Raw genomic sequence first — 18,412 nt, 5'->3', positions numbered from 1 at the left:
AAAAAACCATTAACATCTGGTTACTTAACAACTTTGTTGGCAGGCGCCAGCATAACCACAAAAGCACAGTGAAAGAGAGCCCATATATTGGCCATAATAATTACAATGTATGGCACCCACTTACGAAGAGCATCGCTCATATCGAAACCGGGGACCAAATCTATGATTGGCATCCTCTTCAATTAGGTGCCCGCGAAAATGCTGCAGGGCTTTTCATTAGTTTATCGAACGGCGCTGGTGGGGGAAATATTTCAAATGCTGCCTCAAAAGTGGTCCCAACCAGTTGCAATTAAGGGGACCACTTCTTGGGGCCCTTTTCACAACTGGCGCCGCTTTCGTGGACCCTTCAACGTGAGAAAATTCCGCTCGGAATTGTATAGGCAAAATGTCTCGTTATCGAGCGCCAGCATACCTGAACAAAAATGTATGTGCGTATGCCTGAGATAGTGGCCAGCAACCACAGCCACATACAACAAAAAGCGTAAATGTCAAAATGCCAAAATTAATTGCAATGGCAGTGCGCTGGATAAGAGTCCAGAAGGCGGCGAAAGAGCCAAAGCTGCCACGCCACCTAAAGGAGTCGGACTCGGAGTCGGAGTCGGAGTCCGAGGCGAAGTCCCAATCAGACCTGGTCGTAGGCCACAGCCCACTTTTCGGGCGCCACAGAAAAGGGGCAGGGAACTGGGCGCAGGTCAATGGTGGGGACAGAATCGGGCACAAAAGGGGTTTACAAGGAACTGTTAAAGAAAGACACAACACAAATATTTATATGGTAATTGATATAGCTAGTTCTTAACAGACAACTTAAAGGATTATTAACCAAATACTGTTAATTATTAATAATATCCTTTATATGCTATTTTTATATCACCAGTTAGAACTGCATGCAAGTTCTTAAAGGAAACAAGTTCTTAGAAACAAACCCCTTTTGGGGCGCCTCTGCTGTTGGCGTGCAGCTTGTTCTTGGCCACCATTACAAATTCTACCACTTTTGACCCTGCTGCGACGGAGTGGCGGCTTCTGCCCCGGCCCACAACCTCGGCACGCCACACCCCGGAATCAGAACCACAATCGAAACCAGACCAGACCCGGGCTATGGCCTCCCATGGCCTCCCATGGCAGTGGCTATCGCGCCTGGAGATCAGCAGGACGCCGCTGCAGGCCGACGGGGCAGCTTGCAACGGAAACCCGTTTCGGGTGCCAGTGCCACACAATGCTGGTCCCCATTTTGAGGTGGAGTCAGAGCCATGGGGCAGCCGTGCGGCGATTGGCCAGTGGATGTGCCTTTTGGTAGTGTTGTTGTGCTGCGTCTCCTGCAACCCCCGTCCTTCCACTCCTTCGTCTGGGTTTCGTTAAAGCTTCGCATAAATTTTGTTGCATGTTTGGGGCGCTTCATGTCCGTGCCACAAGAGTCCGTCCGTGTATGGGTATATCGCACGGCTACACGCGTTTGAGGTCCAATTCATTTGCAGTTCGCTTTTCATTCCTTTTTCCGTCGCCCTCTCCTTTCTTCCTTCCTTCGTCTGTGGAAAACTGGTGGGGGAAAACGCATTTCGTGTCTGCTTTTTTCTTTATGATTTCGCCTGCTCGTATTTTGGCAGCTCCAATAAATAATTGAACTTTATCGTCTGCTGGCCCACTGGTCATTTAATACATTTAATTTGTGGTAATTGAGCATTAGGCTTTAACCAGACTTCCACACGAAAATGTTCAACGCGTAGTTTATCGGGCTGTTCCCGCCCGAAATTCCAATTGAAAATGGCCATTTTTTAGTGCTGACTCGTAATTAGTAAACGAGGAAGTTGCTGAATGCGTAAGAGAGCAAATTACACACTTTCTGTCTTTATTTTGGTGGGTGAATGTGTCACGAAATAAGAATCTTTTGAAAACGGATTCTTATTTTCATATGACTATATTATTGCGTGGGTAGAATTCAAATTAGTCATACCGATAAGTGACACAATATGTCACATCATGACACAAACGCTCCATCAAAGATAACAATTTCTTTACAGAGCAGCGATATTTGCGTCAATTTATTCATACATACATACTTTAAACACTTCAATCTTAACCAATCAAATCAAAAGAATGTTGCTGTTTTTTGACAGAAAACGTTTGTTTTCAATTGTTTTCAACTATTGCATATAAAGTCATTCTTAATAATTAGTTAAAATTATGTAAACCAAAGTTAGTTTTCAAATAATCCGAAAAAAACAATCTTATTACAAAATTTTTGTTAGGCAATTTTTAAATCTGCTATATTGCAACAGTCAAAGTAACTTGCAACCGAATAATTTTCGCATAGAAATCTTTTTGCAGAGTAGTAATTAAAATTTATTCATTGGAACCAGCGTTAACTGATTGCTTTATCTGCATTATGACAAATGAATGGCACAGCTAATTTGTAAATCAGAAAGATTTTGTTTATTCTCACCTCCAAAGTTCGTTCCGATTGAATGTATGTAAATGGCATCAACTTAATGAAGACATTATCAGATAAATAAATCAAAAGTGGGCGTTAAACCTATAAATTGCAGGCCAGTACTAGTGTACGAGTTCGGATATATGTATACAAAAGTAAGTGTATATAGCATGGCCGTTAATTGCGATGGGAGAGGAGTTATGAAGGTGCCAATTAAAAAGCATAAAAAGTGTGGATTTACCAGCGGAAAAAGGAGTCTTGGCCTATGGCTTTGATATACGTAATTTATTCCTTTTATTAGCGCAAATAATGGCCTTTAAGCGGCATAGGGGAGACATTGCGCATACGCCGCGTTAGCCAGAGCAAAGTGGGCTGTCCCCAAAGAGTCGCCCTGTCTCTCTCCGTTTCTCTCTCCCTCTCTCTTTAGCTCACCAATATCTAAACAGCAAATCAAGCTAACTTTAATATGGCCACATTTTGATTAAGTAAGCGAGCGAGCAAGCAGGACGGGCTGCTAAGTGAGTGTGAGCGAGAGTGAGAGGGAGAGCGAGTGCTGGCAAGGCAACACCCACTTTTATACCGATAGCGAGTGAGAGAGTGTGTGTGTGTGTGTGTTAGGCGTGCATGTGTATGGGAAACCCGTTTGTTTGTCCGCAAGAGTGCAGTCAGTCGCTCTCTCAGCGCACATCCAACCGGAAGCCCAAAAGAAACGCGCGTGTGTGACCGTATACCGCGTATGTGTGCCATGTGTGTGCCAGAGTTTCCCCATTCCAATCAGAACGAACACACACACTGACGGAGGCGGTGCGACAAGGAGTCCCCGTCGAATTTGAAATTCCTTGCCTTCAGTTGGATTCCGAACGTTTATGCGCGACACGCGAAACGGAAACGCAGCGTATGAAGCGAGCGAAACGCGATTTTGCCGTCGCCAAAAACGAAAAATAGCAGTGATCTATAACAGCTATCATCCATCAATTGAAAACTGGAAAACTCACCGTTTTTAATAGCTCGCATTTTGATTAATTGAGCGGGTTTCGGTTCTCGCATCCGCTGTTTCATTGGCCATCTTTAGCTTACTGAATAGCTGCCGAAAGCAATAGTGTATCTGTGAGTGATCTGTGATCTTTGCCTTTTTTGTTCGTACCCATCAAAAGTTTGTGGATTTCGTGTGATTTGTGGCGCTTTTATTTGGACTTCAGCATTCAAAATCAAATCAAACCGCGCACATATAACAAAAACTCACAAAACGTTCGCTGTGAAAACAATAAATGCGATTTAAAAGCAGTTTACATTTCTGTTTAACCGCCCAACAAAAAGGCCATTAAGTGCCATAACTGCCAATTGGCATACGAATCTTGATTAGCATAAATCACACAAAGCCATTGGAGATACGCAGACGAATCAAACGGAAAGAAAAATACAGATATTCTCTGTATATACAAAACTATGTAAGTTTAAATTAGATTTAATGAATTTTAGTTATTTTGCTTTTACTTACTTATAAGTATGTTTAATTTGATACATAACACGTTTATTAATAACGGAGTACTCAGTCCAATCCTTCATTCAAACAATCCTTTTTGGAATTCTACTTACTTAAAATACGGTAAGGATCTTATAATTATAGCTAATCATCAATTGGAAAATCCTTCTTTAATCTTTATATCAACCAAACATCTTGATTTTTACATCCCCATTTGTATGAACATCTGAAAATTATAAAAACTGGTTTCAACTCCAGTGGCGACTCATTAGATCGCTGTTAAGTGCCATTCAATGATCTATTTCAATGATTGGCGAACTGCAACTTTGTGTGAAAACAGTTACAGCTTAAATTAGACATAAGCAATAAGATGTTATATCAATTAGCTAAGCTAATGATCAACCACAACACAATCTTTATTGATCAACAATGAAATTAGCATGGGGCTAATGTAAAGCCATGTAACATGTTAAGACAGCGTTAAGATAGCAATCTAAATAAAGAAACTCGTTCACGATAGTCTATGATAAACCTGGAAGAAATCATTTTAAATGCATTTTGAGATACCCGGAAGCCAACAATGTGAAAGGGTCGTAAATTTGGCCAACAAAAATTGGCAACTAAATCATTTTCGATGGTGCCATTAGCGGCTGGGCGTATATCAGATTTATACTGCCTCGGGCATTGTTGTATTTATCAATAATTTAATTGAATTGTAATTTATGCGCCTGAGTTTTATATTCTGGCATTAACTGCCATAAAATATAGCAAGAAATGCCATAAAGTTCCGATCAACTTTTGAGCTGTCAAAGAGCAAAGGAAAGGGGTTGTCCCCGGAGAGGTATTGACATGAACTTGGCGTCCATTGGCAGTTGACACGAGTGCAGTTTTGTTTCGATTAGCTCCCCTTTGAAAGACGCAGTGTCAAAAATCTTTCAGACTTCCATTCAACAGCCAGTTGGCCGTTATTGATGGGAGCCAGCCAAACGGCAGTCGAATGCTAACAGCCGTTGAAAACAGTTGAAAACAGTTGAAAACTGGCTCTTGTTTCATGCATTTTTCAACACTCACTTGCCACTGGCACTCCAGTAGTTGGCATAATTACTTGCACAATTACACTGCAGATACATAAATTGCCGACTCGGGCCAACCCCAACAAAAGACTCCAGTGCAAAACTTGCGAGAACAACGGACGGCAGTCATTAACATTCGAATTACCATTAACATTAGCTGGTATCACTATTCATTAGGGTCTCGACTCCTCTCCGCTCGAAACATGGCCAAAACTCTTTGGTAATGCACATAAATTAGAGCAAGGTGTAAGCAGCTGACAAGAAAAGGGGCGAGGGGGTTAAAGGAAGAAGGAAAAGAAATGAAATGGCTTGGCAACAATTAGGCATCTTAAACAGACTTATTCGATAATTTGATTACACTCAAAGTGGTCTTGTCGCCAACAATTTGTGCAACCAAATCTATAATACTCAAATTCAAAGAATTTGTTTATGCATATTCTTGCGATTAGAAAAATAAAGATTTGGACTTTAAAACTGAGAATTTCCCATTACTAGGAAAATCTAGGAAATGTGGAAAATAATCTTGATAAAAATATCCACGCTTTTGGTATATCTAATCGCGATATCGATGCGAAATAGTCCTTGAATTGTAAAATCTATTCTATAATCTTTATACTTATCCTTGACCAGACCAATTAGTTACCTTGCAACCCTTTGCTACACTTTCACTTCCGAGCAGAGGCCACGAACTTGTCGTCCTTCTCAAGGTACTAACAAGTGCCATTCCATAAAGCAATTAACTGCTGGCGCCACCACTAACAGGACAACAGAATGGATGACCCAGACATCCGAGAGGTCGGAGAATGGAATCCCATAGGGCCCGACCGTGTTGACAATGACACAACATGACGGCAGATTCCCGAACGCAGGAAAATATTGCAAAAAGTGCCATAAAATCATTAGGTGGAAAACAGTAAAGGCAAGTCCGAAGGGGCCATAAAAGCAGGCCAAAGGCTAGCCAATCTCATGGCCTTTCATGCCCTCGGAGGAGGTCATGAGTCAAAAGCGCTGCGTGTGACCAGTGGCACAGGTTACATGATCCCTATTCCTATTCCTATTCCGTACACTTGCAGTGGGTTGTGGATGGATCTGTGTGCGTGTTTAAGCGCCTTTTAATTTATGACACTTTTATGAGACCAACAGAAACCCATAAAACTGAAATTGGCTTCAAGCATCAGGAAAGAAGACAAAACAAAACTAGTTAAATGGCTCTGACTTTGTCTCCAGCTATGGCCGAAAGAATTTTTGGGAAATTGCATCATAAATCCTAACCCAAATTGCTGTGCGAGGCCAAGTCAAAGGCTATTTAGGGGTAGGGTTACCAGACACTCGAAAGAATTATTCGATATCTAATACAGTAGAATCAATAATTACATTTTATAAAAAATTCACATGAGTCGTTCAAATAATTTCTTACTTGTGCTTGTAGATTAGATAAATGTATGTAGTAGATTTAATGAAAGCTGTATTTCTTCCACAATTTTATATAAAAAGGGCAACGTCTTAGTAGTCTAGTTTTCTAATTTCTTAAAGCAACTTGACAACTCTGCTCAAGCAACCCCCAGGCAAACTTGGTTGAAATGCAAACTGCACAACCCAACCCAACCTAATTATGCAATTTCAACACTCGCTCGCCAGGCTGACCACCACCAGCCCACACAGCCCAATCCCAAGTCGACCAAACTGAACTGAACCCGGCATGTGGACATATCCATAACCATATTCATTCAGGTAGAGCCGGCTCCGAGAATGTAGCACGCAAGTGGAAAGTGTATCGGAGGCAGAAACAACTGGCACTGGCAGGCGGATGATAAATGCCCTGGCTGCACTTTGCATCGAGCAGGTCAACGGGCCAGGAACACCGAGCCCAATAGGAAGTACAGCCCTGGTCTGGAGACCCACTGACCCATCGTCCTGGAAGTCCTGCCGTGCCCTGCGAGACGGCGGCTAATTGCGTTTTAGCCAAGGACCCGGACAAGAGCAGATAGGAGATCCTGGCGAGGTCCTGGTACTTCTCGGTAGCCGGGAACTTGGCGTCAGCAGTCTGAGCTGCTTGCTGTGTGGGTTATATGTGTTATATGCGCTATATTTGAAGATATTCTGAAAACATTAAAAACCTACTCACAAGATTTCTTGATGTACCATATAACTTATCGTACATTTTATTTTAGTAAATCATCCGTTGTTATTTAGAAATAGTTTGCAAGTCATTATTGTTTTTGTTCAAATATGAATAATAAAAACATAATAGAACATTCGGTCGCTGTTCTCCAATCCTTATCCGCAAATATTGTTTACCAGTGGCGCAAGATTAAATTCCTATCGCATTTCCACATTAATCATATATGGTATAAGTTTTAGTCTGAATACAAAGAGTCAGTCCGATAAGCTCGCCTTACTCATGGCGATATTGCTATCAAGGCGGATTTATCCAATCGGGGTCTTATGGAACCCACGCAAAAGAGGCATAATCTTCGGACTTATCAGTGGGTCTTAGGGGAAGCTGTGGTGCACAAGCTCCAACAATAATTTGTGCTGGAGAAAACTGATTTCGATACCGCCTGCAGTTGAGCCTTATCGTGATATTTCTCAGGCTTAAAGTTCATCTGTGGCTCGGATCGGCGCCAAAGGCTCATAAAAAACTTTCGAATACCGCCGAATGCACATTTGCCTTCTTCATTAGGTGGCCATAATTAGTTAATTAAAGGCTAGAAAAATTAGGCGACATCTTTTCACAGTCAAGAGCGCCGATTAAATCTTGATTTTTCCACAGCAATTAATTCCCTGCGGTCCCCCTCTTTCGCTGTGTGTTTCTCTCTGATCTCACAAATGTAAATGTCACCCAAGAGGGAGCGAGACGTGAAGACATAAGCCGCGCCGACGCCAAGACACTTAAAAGCTTTGCTCAGGAGCCGACGGAACGATCGGCGGAGTGGGGCCAAATCGAGCGACATTTTCGAGGCAAATTCCTCGAGAATCTGAATATGTCGGACCGCGTGCCGAAAACTTGTCACTGCCTACACACAGCAAAACATATGTATATAAATATATATACATACATCTTTAGTATTTTCAACATTTTTCTTAGCTTTTAGTAATCATATTAAACTAGTAATTGAAGCTCAAACTGTATTTATCAAAAAATAATTTATAAATATTTTCAATTTGCGATCTTTGTTAATACGGCTAGCCGATTTTTTCCAGTGTAGTAAATTATACTGCATATATCAGGGAGAAATGGGGACACCTCCTTGGTGTCGTTGTATCGGGGAAGATCAAAAAGGTCAGATTTAGACGCCATCCGCCATCTATGCTTGCCTCTAAGGACACCTTAATAAAGTTTGTTGCTTGAGTCTTTCGTTATTCACACGCCCCATGGCCCACGAACAGAAAATGGGCCAACATAAGAGTGCGCTCACTGAACACAGATACGCGTATCGCGCTTGTAATTAATTATAAAACAAAATGTACAGCCAAATGTAGTATTATCAGAACAATAGTTGCAATAAGTCCCCATTTCCGCCATCAGTTCCCTGCCGAAGGCACGGTGATAAGCATTAATGCGCCTCTATCCGCAGCGATGTTTATAGACTGACACACACTAAAAATCAGCGATTGGAACAATCATTACAGGGAGGGGCTGGCGGCTCACTTATCTTTCCATATTCAAATTGAGTTCTTTGCTAGTACTTCGTTTTTTGTTTTTATTGTTCGGGAATTTGTAAGTAGCCGTCGCACTTCAACTGCGTTTTAGTTGCCATGTCAAGTGCCTCCTTGAATAGAGTGCGGGCTGAAAAAGAAGGGGGGCAAGAGGGGTTGACGCAATGAAAACTGGAGCTCGGGAAGTTACTTTGATGAGTAGCTGCCGCGGCTGTTAAAAAAGAGCCCCTAATAGTACTGCGATAACGAAACCAGATCGCAACTTTCGTGGCGCTAGGAAAATAACTGAGCCATTTGGGTACTAAACATTTGGAGCAGTAAATAAAAACTAGTTTACATACGTGGAATTTTTGATAACAAGTTGCTTATAAATACTATTAACTACTATTATACAAACAAATCTCTCTACAAATCTCTTAAGAATATTATTTATAGTTCCTTATGCTAGTTTAGCACACAGTTTACATAGATATAGATATTCTTTGTAATTAGTTGTATGACTTCTATAAATCTAAAAAGTATTAAAATGTGTCATATTGATAACCACTATTAAACGCTTTCTACTCACTAAAAACCGCCTGATAGCCCGTCAATAGCCACACTGGCCTCTCCCAAGTTGCGATGGAAACGCCATCAAAGAACCTTGCTCATCTGAACCTCCATATTTCCTCCCTCAGCTAGATGCATTTGCGACATTAAAGACGAACCAAAGACCATAATTACAAGCCTCAAACGACCTAAAACACTCAACAGCCGTGGGCCAAGTATGTCTTCGTCTGCCGACGACAGCTGGAAGATTCTCATAATTACGCATAAAGAAAGAAATAAACATACAAATTTGAATAAAAACGATATAACCGCAGAGACATCGCAGCCGCGGCCGCGGCCACGGAGGTTGGAGTTGAGGTTGAAGCCGAATCTGTGGATCTCTGAATCCGAGGCTGGCCTGGCGCACTTCAGCATTAAGAATCGAACCACAAATCCACTTAAAATCACTACAAAAACCAATAAAGATCGCTTTCATCTTTGCCGAGAGGGAGATCCACATACCCAGCGAGCGGGGTAGAAAGACGTCGATGATGGCGATGGCGATGACGATCAATGGGAATTGTGATCATCGAGATGCAAAGTACCCGAGAATTAGACTTCACTGGGTTCCCTTCGAGTGCAGGGATAGCAGATAGTCGGAGAAAGGGGTCGGACGGGGCGGATAAGCGGTGACGCCACTTTGAAAATTCTGGCGACATTTCCCCGACTCCAAGAACGGAGTCAATTGAAAGGTTTTCCATGCCTGGAAAAGGATTAGAGTGGAGCCGTGGCAATTATCATTTGTCTGCACGTTATCAATGGGCTCAGAATATCAGCCTGAGAATGGTACTCCTGCACTTTCTCCAGAGCCTTTCCCCTAGCGGTTTTTCCCATTTCCAGGAAAGCGCGTGCCTGCCCCATTCCGTTCGATAAGCTCCATAAAAACTTTATCGCCAACTCCGACTCCATCTCCACCTTCAACTTCGCAGTCGCTTTCAGATCGTGTGGATGATCACATTAACGGTCTGGCGCATGATATATAAAGCTGTTCACAAATTAAGGTCCATTAGCGCAGCAGGATGTGTCAGCGCGGATTGAAATATGCGCATGTCCGCCTCCTCTGCGTTCCTCCTCAGAAAACGCCATCCCTGCGGTTTTTGTTTTGACATCTTTCCTACCTCACCTTGGATTCGCTTGCTGACTGACAGACTTTCCTCGCCCTGCTTTTGTTTCCTCTTCTTTTTTCTGCCACCTATGCTTTGCATTTTAATGGAGTGAATTCGAGAACCTTTTCTTGTTTTGGCCGATTGCCAGAAACTAAGGCAAATTGCTTGATTAATGACGACTCCTGGGGTCTCCGGTCGCTTTGCGAGTGATTTGTGGTCGATTTGTGGTGGTGCGATGCGGAATCCCGAAACTAATGGCTTAGGACTTGACGAATTGAATTCTAGAAATTATCTCTAAAGATTCATAAAAAAAAGATTTATAAAAAAAGATTAGCCCTAATAGAGGATTAAATAATGGAATTTTAAGCACAATTATGTGATTAATTTCCTTTGTTAATATTCCATAAATATGCATGTATAGTATTATAATATTTATAATATTTATCGTGTACTTTGGATTAAAAGTGTGTGAATATACTTGGAAAGTGGTTTTCAACAAACTCTTTGTGTTTCCTCTAGCCCTACTTGCAACTTGAGTCATCTGAATTAATCGCCTTCCATTAGGAGCTATATAAACACAAGCACACACAGGGCTGAGCGATCAATTAATTCGAGCCTGTCCAGATCCTGTGATCCTTTCTCGGGGATAGACACACGCCCAGGCCATTTAATGAGCTGCTGACAATGGGCTGGACCTCCAGTGCCCACAATATCGCCTCGGCTTTCTGATTTGTGATACACACAAGAAAAATTGTATACGTTTCTAGTAGATATAGAGATTAAATAACTAAGAAGTACATTAAAAAGATAAAAAAAGGGAACTGGATACACTCACATACATAACTAGTTTGTTTAATTTGGAGAAGATAGATTCGTATCTTTCTAAGTTAACAAATAAATTTACATTTTTAAAATAATATATTTTTAGGAACTCTTTGCATACTTCCATTTCATTTCTTTCTGTGTAAGAATTGGATTAGAAATGGGCATAGGATTCGGGATCGGGATCTGGAAAAGCGGATTAGGGAAGACGAGTGGTAGAGTGCCTACCGTTTCGGGTCTCAAGTGCCGACCTGGACCTGCCTCGATTTCCCGGCTCAAGTGTGCGGGACATCATTTTTCAAGACTTACATGAAATTGACTAATTTTCGAGACAGCGCCGCTGCCGGCGTCGCTGCCGACGTAGGCGTCCGGAATGCACCTACAAATTTTTACCTGTCAGCCCAGTGCATCCCGCTCTGACTCGTGGAGATTGGGTGACATTGTGGCAGTGGACGGAGGCAGCGGGAAAGAGAGGGGCGATGACGACGGACTGCCTGCCCATTGATGAAATTGACTTTTTATGTTGTTGCCGTTGACTTCTTGCCGATCCGCTGCCCGCGTCGCAGTCGACGTCGACGTCAACGGATGGAACTGGATCTGGATATTTGGGATTAAGTTTTTGTTTACTCCGGGGCGTTTTTTAGTTTGTTTGTTCGCCTCAAGGAAGTCGGATCGTTGTGCTCCCGCTCTCAAGAAAAAAAAAAAACAAAAAAATTAAACAAGAGACAACAAAAATTAAGAAAACAAGCTCAAAAGCCCCGGAATCGGTTAAGTGCTCGTAAATGGATTAAAACGAAATTTATCGCTTTATAGGCCACATTAATCAAATGTCTTACAACAAGGCCCATAAAATGTCATATAAATAATAAACAAACTTCGTGAAAAAGTGCAATAAAACATTTCTGAGCTTGTTGCAATTAATCTGAATGTATTTGTGATACGATTATTTATTTACGCTTCCCAACGCCAGCGTTCATATCAATAACTAGCTGTACAGAATCGAATCAAATCGAATATATCCAAATCGGAAGCCCAATCCGAATCGGTTTCAACCTCAACTTGAACTGAGCTGCTTGCGTGGCCCATTAATCATTCTAAAAACGAGCTGCGAATCGCGAACTTTTCGGCCATAAATCATGGGCATCTTACTGAGTGATGGCGATGTAAGTTTACTCCAAGTTTTTCACGATTTTGTTTATATGCCACCGAACTTGTGCTACAGCTTCTTTTTGGCTGGCTCTTCGTGTTTCAAACTTGATCAATCATAAAAAATACTTTTTAAATTTATTCTAATTATACTGGAACATTTAAGAAAGCAAATCATAAAGCATCATTATTTTTGAGAATATTTTGGTCTTACTTAGTTTTCTAACAAAATTTTAATTTCATATATGATTTTATTTAGATTCCTGATAAGAGTAAATACTAATTTAACGCACTTTTTGTTTTCCCCCAATACCGCTGAATAGTTGATCACATTCCAATAGTTGACTCAAATCGCATCGACGTTAATAACTCCTTAATCTACTTGCATCAATTAGTTGTAGTAAAATGACTCTCCTTAGACGAAATGAGCCTCGACAGGCGGCAAACTTAAATGGCTTAGCGATTAGGCCAAAACAAAATTTAAAATCGAAACAAGCTGCCAGGTTGGGGTAGGATCTGCTGCGCGGGGGAAGGGGAAAGAAAGGGGCAGTAGAAAGCACGGTGAGAGCCTGGAATAGCGAAGATCAATGAATGAATGAGTCAAGTGGAGGCGGCTGAAGTGGCGGGCAGTGGTGGAGCAGTGGTGAGCGGTGGTGAGTGGAAAACAGGATCCTCCACTTGACTGCCGAGCGCCAGCTTAAGAGCGGGATGAAAACAAGATACAAGCACTCAAAGCGCCGCTCATCCTCGTTCTCCACTTATCCACCGGGCCTCCGACTCATCCTCCTCCTCCTCCTCCCGCTCCTGCCTGGGTTCCTTCTTTTCATCCTGGTTCTGGCTCCTCGGCCTTTGTTTTGTTTGTTGTTTTGCGCGGCCATTCCCGCTCAAGTGGTTTTCTCTGTTTGTTTTTGTTCCTTCATTTGCGGTGACAAATTATTAACGTTATACTTGGTATAGCTATAGGTTTCGGTATCCTCTTTTGATTCGCTTCTGCTCTACACTTGAAAACAAAAACAGAAATTATTACATTCATTATTTAGATATTAAAATGTTTATTTGAAATTTAAAGTATAAGCATTAGCTTGAGTAAATATGCGATTCAACTCATTCGAAATAATGGATTACAATCATATTGTTATATTTATAGGAATCTCTGATTTTTAAACCCAATCTTAAAGTCTCGTAGTTTTAGATATGTAGATAAATTAAAATTTTACGACTTTTTACAAAAGTAACATGCACTTCTCCAAGTGCACTTTTTTAAATTGATTTTTTATGGCTGTTAATTTGAATTCCTCGCCTCCTTTGGGGATTTCGCGGCTTGTCCCTTTTGCTGATCGCTTTTTAATAAGCGCCAAGCCTCCTTCCCTTCTTGACTCGCCCATCGGGATACCCATACGTCATGATCCCTTCGATCCGTACTAAAGGCGACCTCTCATCGCTTTGCCTTTGCTTTTGCCTTTGTCTTTGCCTTTGTGTTTGCCCGGCTTGTTGACAATTTTTCGTGTGGTCGCCGCCTCCTTTGATCTCGCCCTGCAACTTCCAATCCCACTTTGAATCCATCGGCATCGGCATCGCCATCGCCATCGCATCTCTCACTCTCACTCGGCGCTCCTTTGATCGAGTGATCTTCTGAAGGGAGCGACGTCATTATGCACGCGTGGTCAACTCTTTGATTGCCACCGTCGCGCCGTCCCTTTCGCACCCAGGCTCCGCTGGAATTTGGGGAATTGCAGCCGAAAATGCTGCACCGATACTCACCTATCCCCTCTCCCTCCCCCTCCCCTTCACACAATTAATTTGTTTTGACAGTTGCGTGTTGAGTCTTAAATATTATTGCTCATACGTCACGTTGCACTCGATCAATCTGATGGATTATCCCAGTGTGATTTAGCGCTGGCAAATTAAAGTTAAAGTCAGTGATTAAAAATGTTTAAATTCGTTGAATAAATGAGTTTGCAGCAAACAAATTTACAATTTAGCTTAAGGCCCTCAGCTGCTATAGCTAATCCAAAATTCCGCATAATTTTAATCATGCGTTAATTTCTCAATAATAATAATAATAAATTTACAATTTTTATAACAGACCCTTTAGATACACACATACTTTTATTTAAAACCATTTTACTTATTTTAAGCTGATTATTATTTTTATCAAGCTTTAAATAGCTAAATACTAATCGTCCTATTGTCCTATAGAAAACTTAAGTTGCCGCCGGCACTTTAATCCTGTAATTCATTGAGGTAAATTCTTGCCCAACAACCCGACTGCCAGCAATTACATTCAACTGCAATTTAAATTTTTTAATTCCATGAATATTGCCAAACTGACAATCCGAATACCCCGCCCCTTAAGTGGCCATCTGTTTACAAGTAAAATTTATTTGTAGCCCCCTCGCGGCAACGGCAATGAGAAAAATTAAAAATTTCATACATCATCGCATTATATTTGTGGGATAAGATAAAGACGTCAAATGTTTTCCCCTCCTTTTTTGATTTGGCTGGTGCTGACTGTAAAGGCAATTTAAAAATATATTGGAATATATCCGCATAAATAAAAATATGCAATTGGCGCCTTAATTGAAAGCGATGTGAAGCACAGATTTCGATGATCGCTGTCGAGTTACGTTATTGTTTTTTATTTTGCCCGCGCTTTTGATTCCTTGGCTGTTGAACTTTTCTGAAATAGGAATACAAATATAAGAGTATGTGGGGGAAAACAGCCAACGCCACTTGAAAACATTTCCCTCATTTGGTGCAAAAATGTTGAATGAACAATGAAAATCTGTAGTGAAATAAAAAACAATTGCTCCGATGAATTTGCAGTGTATTGATTAAGTTTAAAGATAATTCGCAATAACAAATTTGAAATGTTATTAAATAGTAGATAGTTAGGCTTTTTTACTACTTCGGGCGATGCTCTACCTTCATCTTTTCTTCATGAAATCATATATATGCGCAGTTCTCCAATTTTTTATTTCGAAGTAAGAGTACCCAGTGCCTTCAAATGACACTTTATGGCATGCCCCTCCATCTCCCCGCTGAAATCGAAGTGCCTACGCACCAGATAAGTGCTGCGAAGCCAAAGATACAGATGCACAAACTCACGGATGCCCAAATACACGATACACGAGCAGTGTGGAGATGCAAGACGCTGAGAGCGCCATTAACTCGAGTTGCCAACTCGAAAGGGCGCAGTCCGGGAAAACGGGTTCCCACATGGAGGAGGGGGCGCCGCTCGGGGCAGGGGTGTTGAGCAGACGCAGGAGCTGCAGCAAGAACCGAATCCAAAATGGCTGCCCAGCAAGGGGAGTTGCCCAAGTGGCAGAGCATCCAATGGCAGTCCCTGAAGGAAAGAGATAGAGCTGGGAGTTGGGCAAGGGATTTAAGGGGATGGGAGGGCAGACGATCTCTGAGAGAAGTCCTGCCCAAATTAACTATTAACAAACCGTTCTTTAAGCTCTGCGAATTAAATCATAACATTCAATACACAATGTTATCATAACATTCAATATAATATACATATATGTATACTAATGTCACAAACATATGGGACATATATAGGCTTGTTTTATTCAGTATTAACATACAGCTTAAATATTTAAAAATATTTAAATATTACAAAAAGTATTGTTGAATCAATTTTTTATTTGTTAAAACATATATTTTAATAAGAACATTATTCATAACATAAAGTTGATATATATTTCTCCTTTCTGCTTTCAGTCCACCTCGGATCAGCAGTCGACACGCGACTATCCTCACTTCAGCGGCGACTATCAGAACGTGACGCTGCCGGTGGCCTCTGCTTCCGCATCCGCATCCTCCTCCGCTTCTGCAACCCACGCCGCCGCCGTAAAGATGTACCACAGCAGCGCCGTTGCGGCATACACAGATCTGGCTGCCGCCGGGAGTGCGGCTAGCGCCGGAGTCGGAGTCGGGGTGTCCGGCTATCACCAGCAGGCGGTGAACGCTCCGGTTTACGTGCCTTCCAACCGACAGTACAACCACGTGGCCGCGCATTTCGGAAGCGCTGCGGCGCAGAATGCCTGGACCACGGAGGGATTCGGATCGGCCCATGCACAGTTCTACCCTCCAAACGCCGCCGTGATGATGGGCTCGTGGCGCAGTGCCTACGATCCGTCGGGATTCCAGCGATCCTCGCCCTACGAAAGCGCCATGGACTTCCAGTTCGGCGAAGGACGCGAGTGCGTCAATTGCGGCGCCATTTCCACTCCTTTGTGGCGGCGGGATGGAACCGGACACTACCTGTGCAACGCCTGCGGACTGTACCACAAGATGAACGGAATGAACCGGCCGCTGATCAAGCCTAGCAAGCGCCTGGTGAGTGCAGTGAGTAGACCCCTCGCATCCCCTCAAAATCTAAGTGCTAATCTGAAATTTCCTGCCTTTAGACTGCCACCAGGAGGATGGGCCTGTGCTGCACCAACTGCGGCACCCGAACCACCACACTGTGGAGGCGCAACAACGATGGCGAGCCCGTGTGCAATGCCTGCGGATTGTACTACAAATTGCACGGTGTGAACAGACCGCTGGCCATGAGGAAGGATGGCATCCAGACCAGGAAGCGAAAGCCCAAGAAAACAGGCAGTGGTTCTGCGGGAGGAGCGGGCACGGGATCCGGAACCAGCTCCTCTTTGGAGGCCATCAAGGAGTGCAAGGAGGAGCATGGTAAGTGGAGCATGAGCCACCCCACTTTAGATTTTCCAGACACTCATCACCTCTTTCCAATCTACAGATCTCAAACCCTCGCTCAGCTTGGAGCGCCACAGCCTCGGTAAGCTGCACACGGATATGAAGAGCAGCACCAGCAGCAGTAGCACCTTGATGGGACATCACAACACGCAGCAGCAGCAGCAACAGCAGCAACAACAGCAGCAGCAGCAGCAGCAATCGGCACACCAGCAATGCTTTCCCCTCTACGGACAGGCGACGACGCAGCAACAGCACCAGCAACATGGACACAGCATGACACCATCCTCTGGGCAGGCACAGTTAAGTGCCCGCCAGCTTCACGGAGCGGCAGGAACGCAGCTCTACACGCCGGGCAGCAGTTCCGGCGGAGGCAGTGCGTCTGCCTACACATCGCACAGTGCGGAGACGCCGGCGCTGAGCAACGGAACTCCCTCGCCCCACTACCAGCACCACCACCACCTCGGCGGATCCCATGGACACCATGTGACGGCAGCGGCGGCACATCACCATTTCCATGCCGCCGCCGCTGTCGCCGCTTACGGGGTGAAGACGGAGGCGAGTGCCACCAACTACGACTATGTGAACAACTGCTACTTCGGTGGCACCTTTGGGGCGCTCGGAGGGGCTGCATCCACAACGGCCATGGCAGGCGGAGCGGCCAGTGAACTGGCTGGCTACCATCACCAGCACAACGTCATCCAGGCAGCCAAGCTGATGGCCACCTCGTAAGGCTAGAACTTTGGGCTCCGGACACTGGCTCTGTGATGTGATCTCCTTCCTTCTCCAAACTTCACCCACACTTAAAGCCTTCCTTGGAATCATGGCATTGAAAAGACTTTAGACATTAAGACTACTCGGTCTTGTTTGCAATTTTGTTTAATTAAGTTTAGCTAATTGTGTTCCCTATCTGCAACGTATTTTGGGAATAAGATTGATTCTAAGTACCATTAACTAGCTAAATTTAATTGAATTCCGAGTCGCAAATGGGCCCTTTCTTAGTTAAGAGCTGCCAGAATGGCACTTAGTTTGTATTCTTTGTAAATAACTAATAGCAATTCTTGTTGTACAAATCTACGTCTTTATGTATGTGCTTATCCATCAAGTTTTATGTGTGTACAGATATTGATTATCACTTCGCTTGTAATGTATAATGTAGTTTCATTTAGGTCCTTATCATAATCTCTTGTTCAAGTAGCTTAAATATTTTATGTGTTTTCCGCACTTCCCCACCAAACGCACTTAATAGAAGATTTAGAAGTCTAGAATTAATATCATAGCTCTGCTCCATTCAATATGAACGCTAAATAAAGATTGTATTAAAATAAACTTTGAGTTTAGTAATTCTCCTTTGTGGGTCTAATATATATAGCGATAAATCCCTTCAGTATATCAT

General features: G+C 42.9%; 1 protein-coding gene across 3 annotated transcripts; it reads left to right on the top strand.

Moving 5' to 3' along the window:
* The first annotated feature begins 3,227 nt into the window (after positions 1-3,227).
* LOC120453241 (GATA-binding factor A) lies at positions 3,228-18,316 on the top strand. Of its 3 annotated transcripts, none has more exons than XM_039637844.2 (4): positions 3,228-3,873; positions 16,030-16,656; positions 16,719-16,995; positions 17,063-18,316. In XM_039637844.2, the coding sequence occupies exons 2-4, from the start codon at positions 16,165-16,167 to the stop codon at positions 17,746-17,748; spliced, it is 1,455 nt and encodes a 484-aa protein (XP_039493778.1). In that variant the 5' UTR covers positions 3,228-3,873; positions 16,030-16,164; the 3' UTR covers positions 17,749-18,316. The 3 variants fall into 3 exon arrangements, with proteins under 3 accessions (XP_039493778.1, XP_039493777.1, XP_039493776.1); XM_039637843.1 differs by lacking the exon at positions 3,228-3,873 and adding an exon at positions 11,816-12,320 and having other exon boundaries at positions 16,030-16,647; XM_039637842.1 differs by lacking the exon at positions 3,228-3,873 and adding an exon at positions 11,816-12,320.
* The last annotated feature ends 96 nt before the right edge of the window (positions 18,317-18,412 follow it).

Source organism: Drosophila santomea, chromosome 3R, assembly GCF_016746245.2.
Source record: "Drosophila santomea strain STO CAGO 1482 chromosome 3R, Prin_Dsan_1.1, whole genome shotgun sequence".
Lineage (NCBI taxonomy): Eukaryota > Metazoa > Arthropoda > Insecta > Diptera > Drosophilidae > Drosophila > Drosophila santomea.
Note: the sequence above shows the minus strand (reverse complement) of the source record. Positions and strands in the feature narration are given on the sequence as shown.

Coding starts and splice junctions, on each gene's coding strand:
- LOC120453241 (XM_039637842.1), top strand. CDS start 12,294: ATGGGCATCTTACTGAGTGATGGCGAT. Junction 16,657..16,718: donor GCAAGCGCCTGGTGAGTGCA/GTGAGTAGACCC, acceptor TCCTGCCTTTAG/ACTGCCACCAGGAGGATGGG. Junction 16,996..17,062: donor GGAGTGCAAGGAGGAGCATG/GTAAGTGGAGCA, acceptor TCCAATCTACAG/ATCTCAAACCCTCGCTCAGC.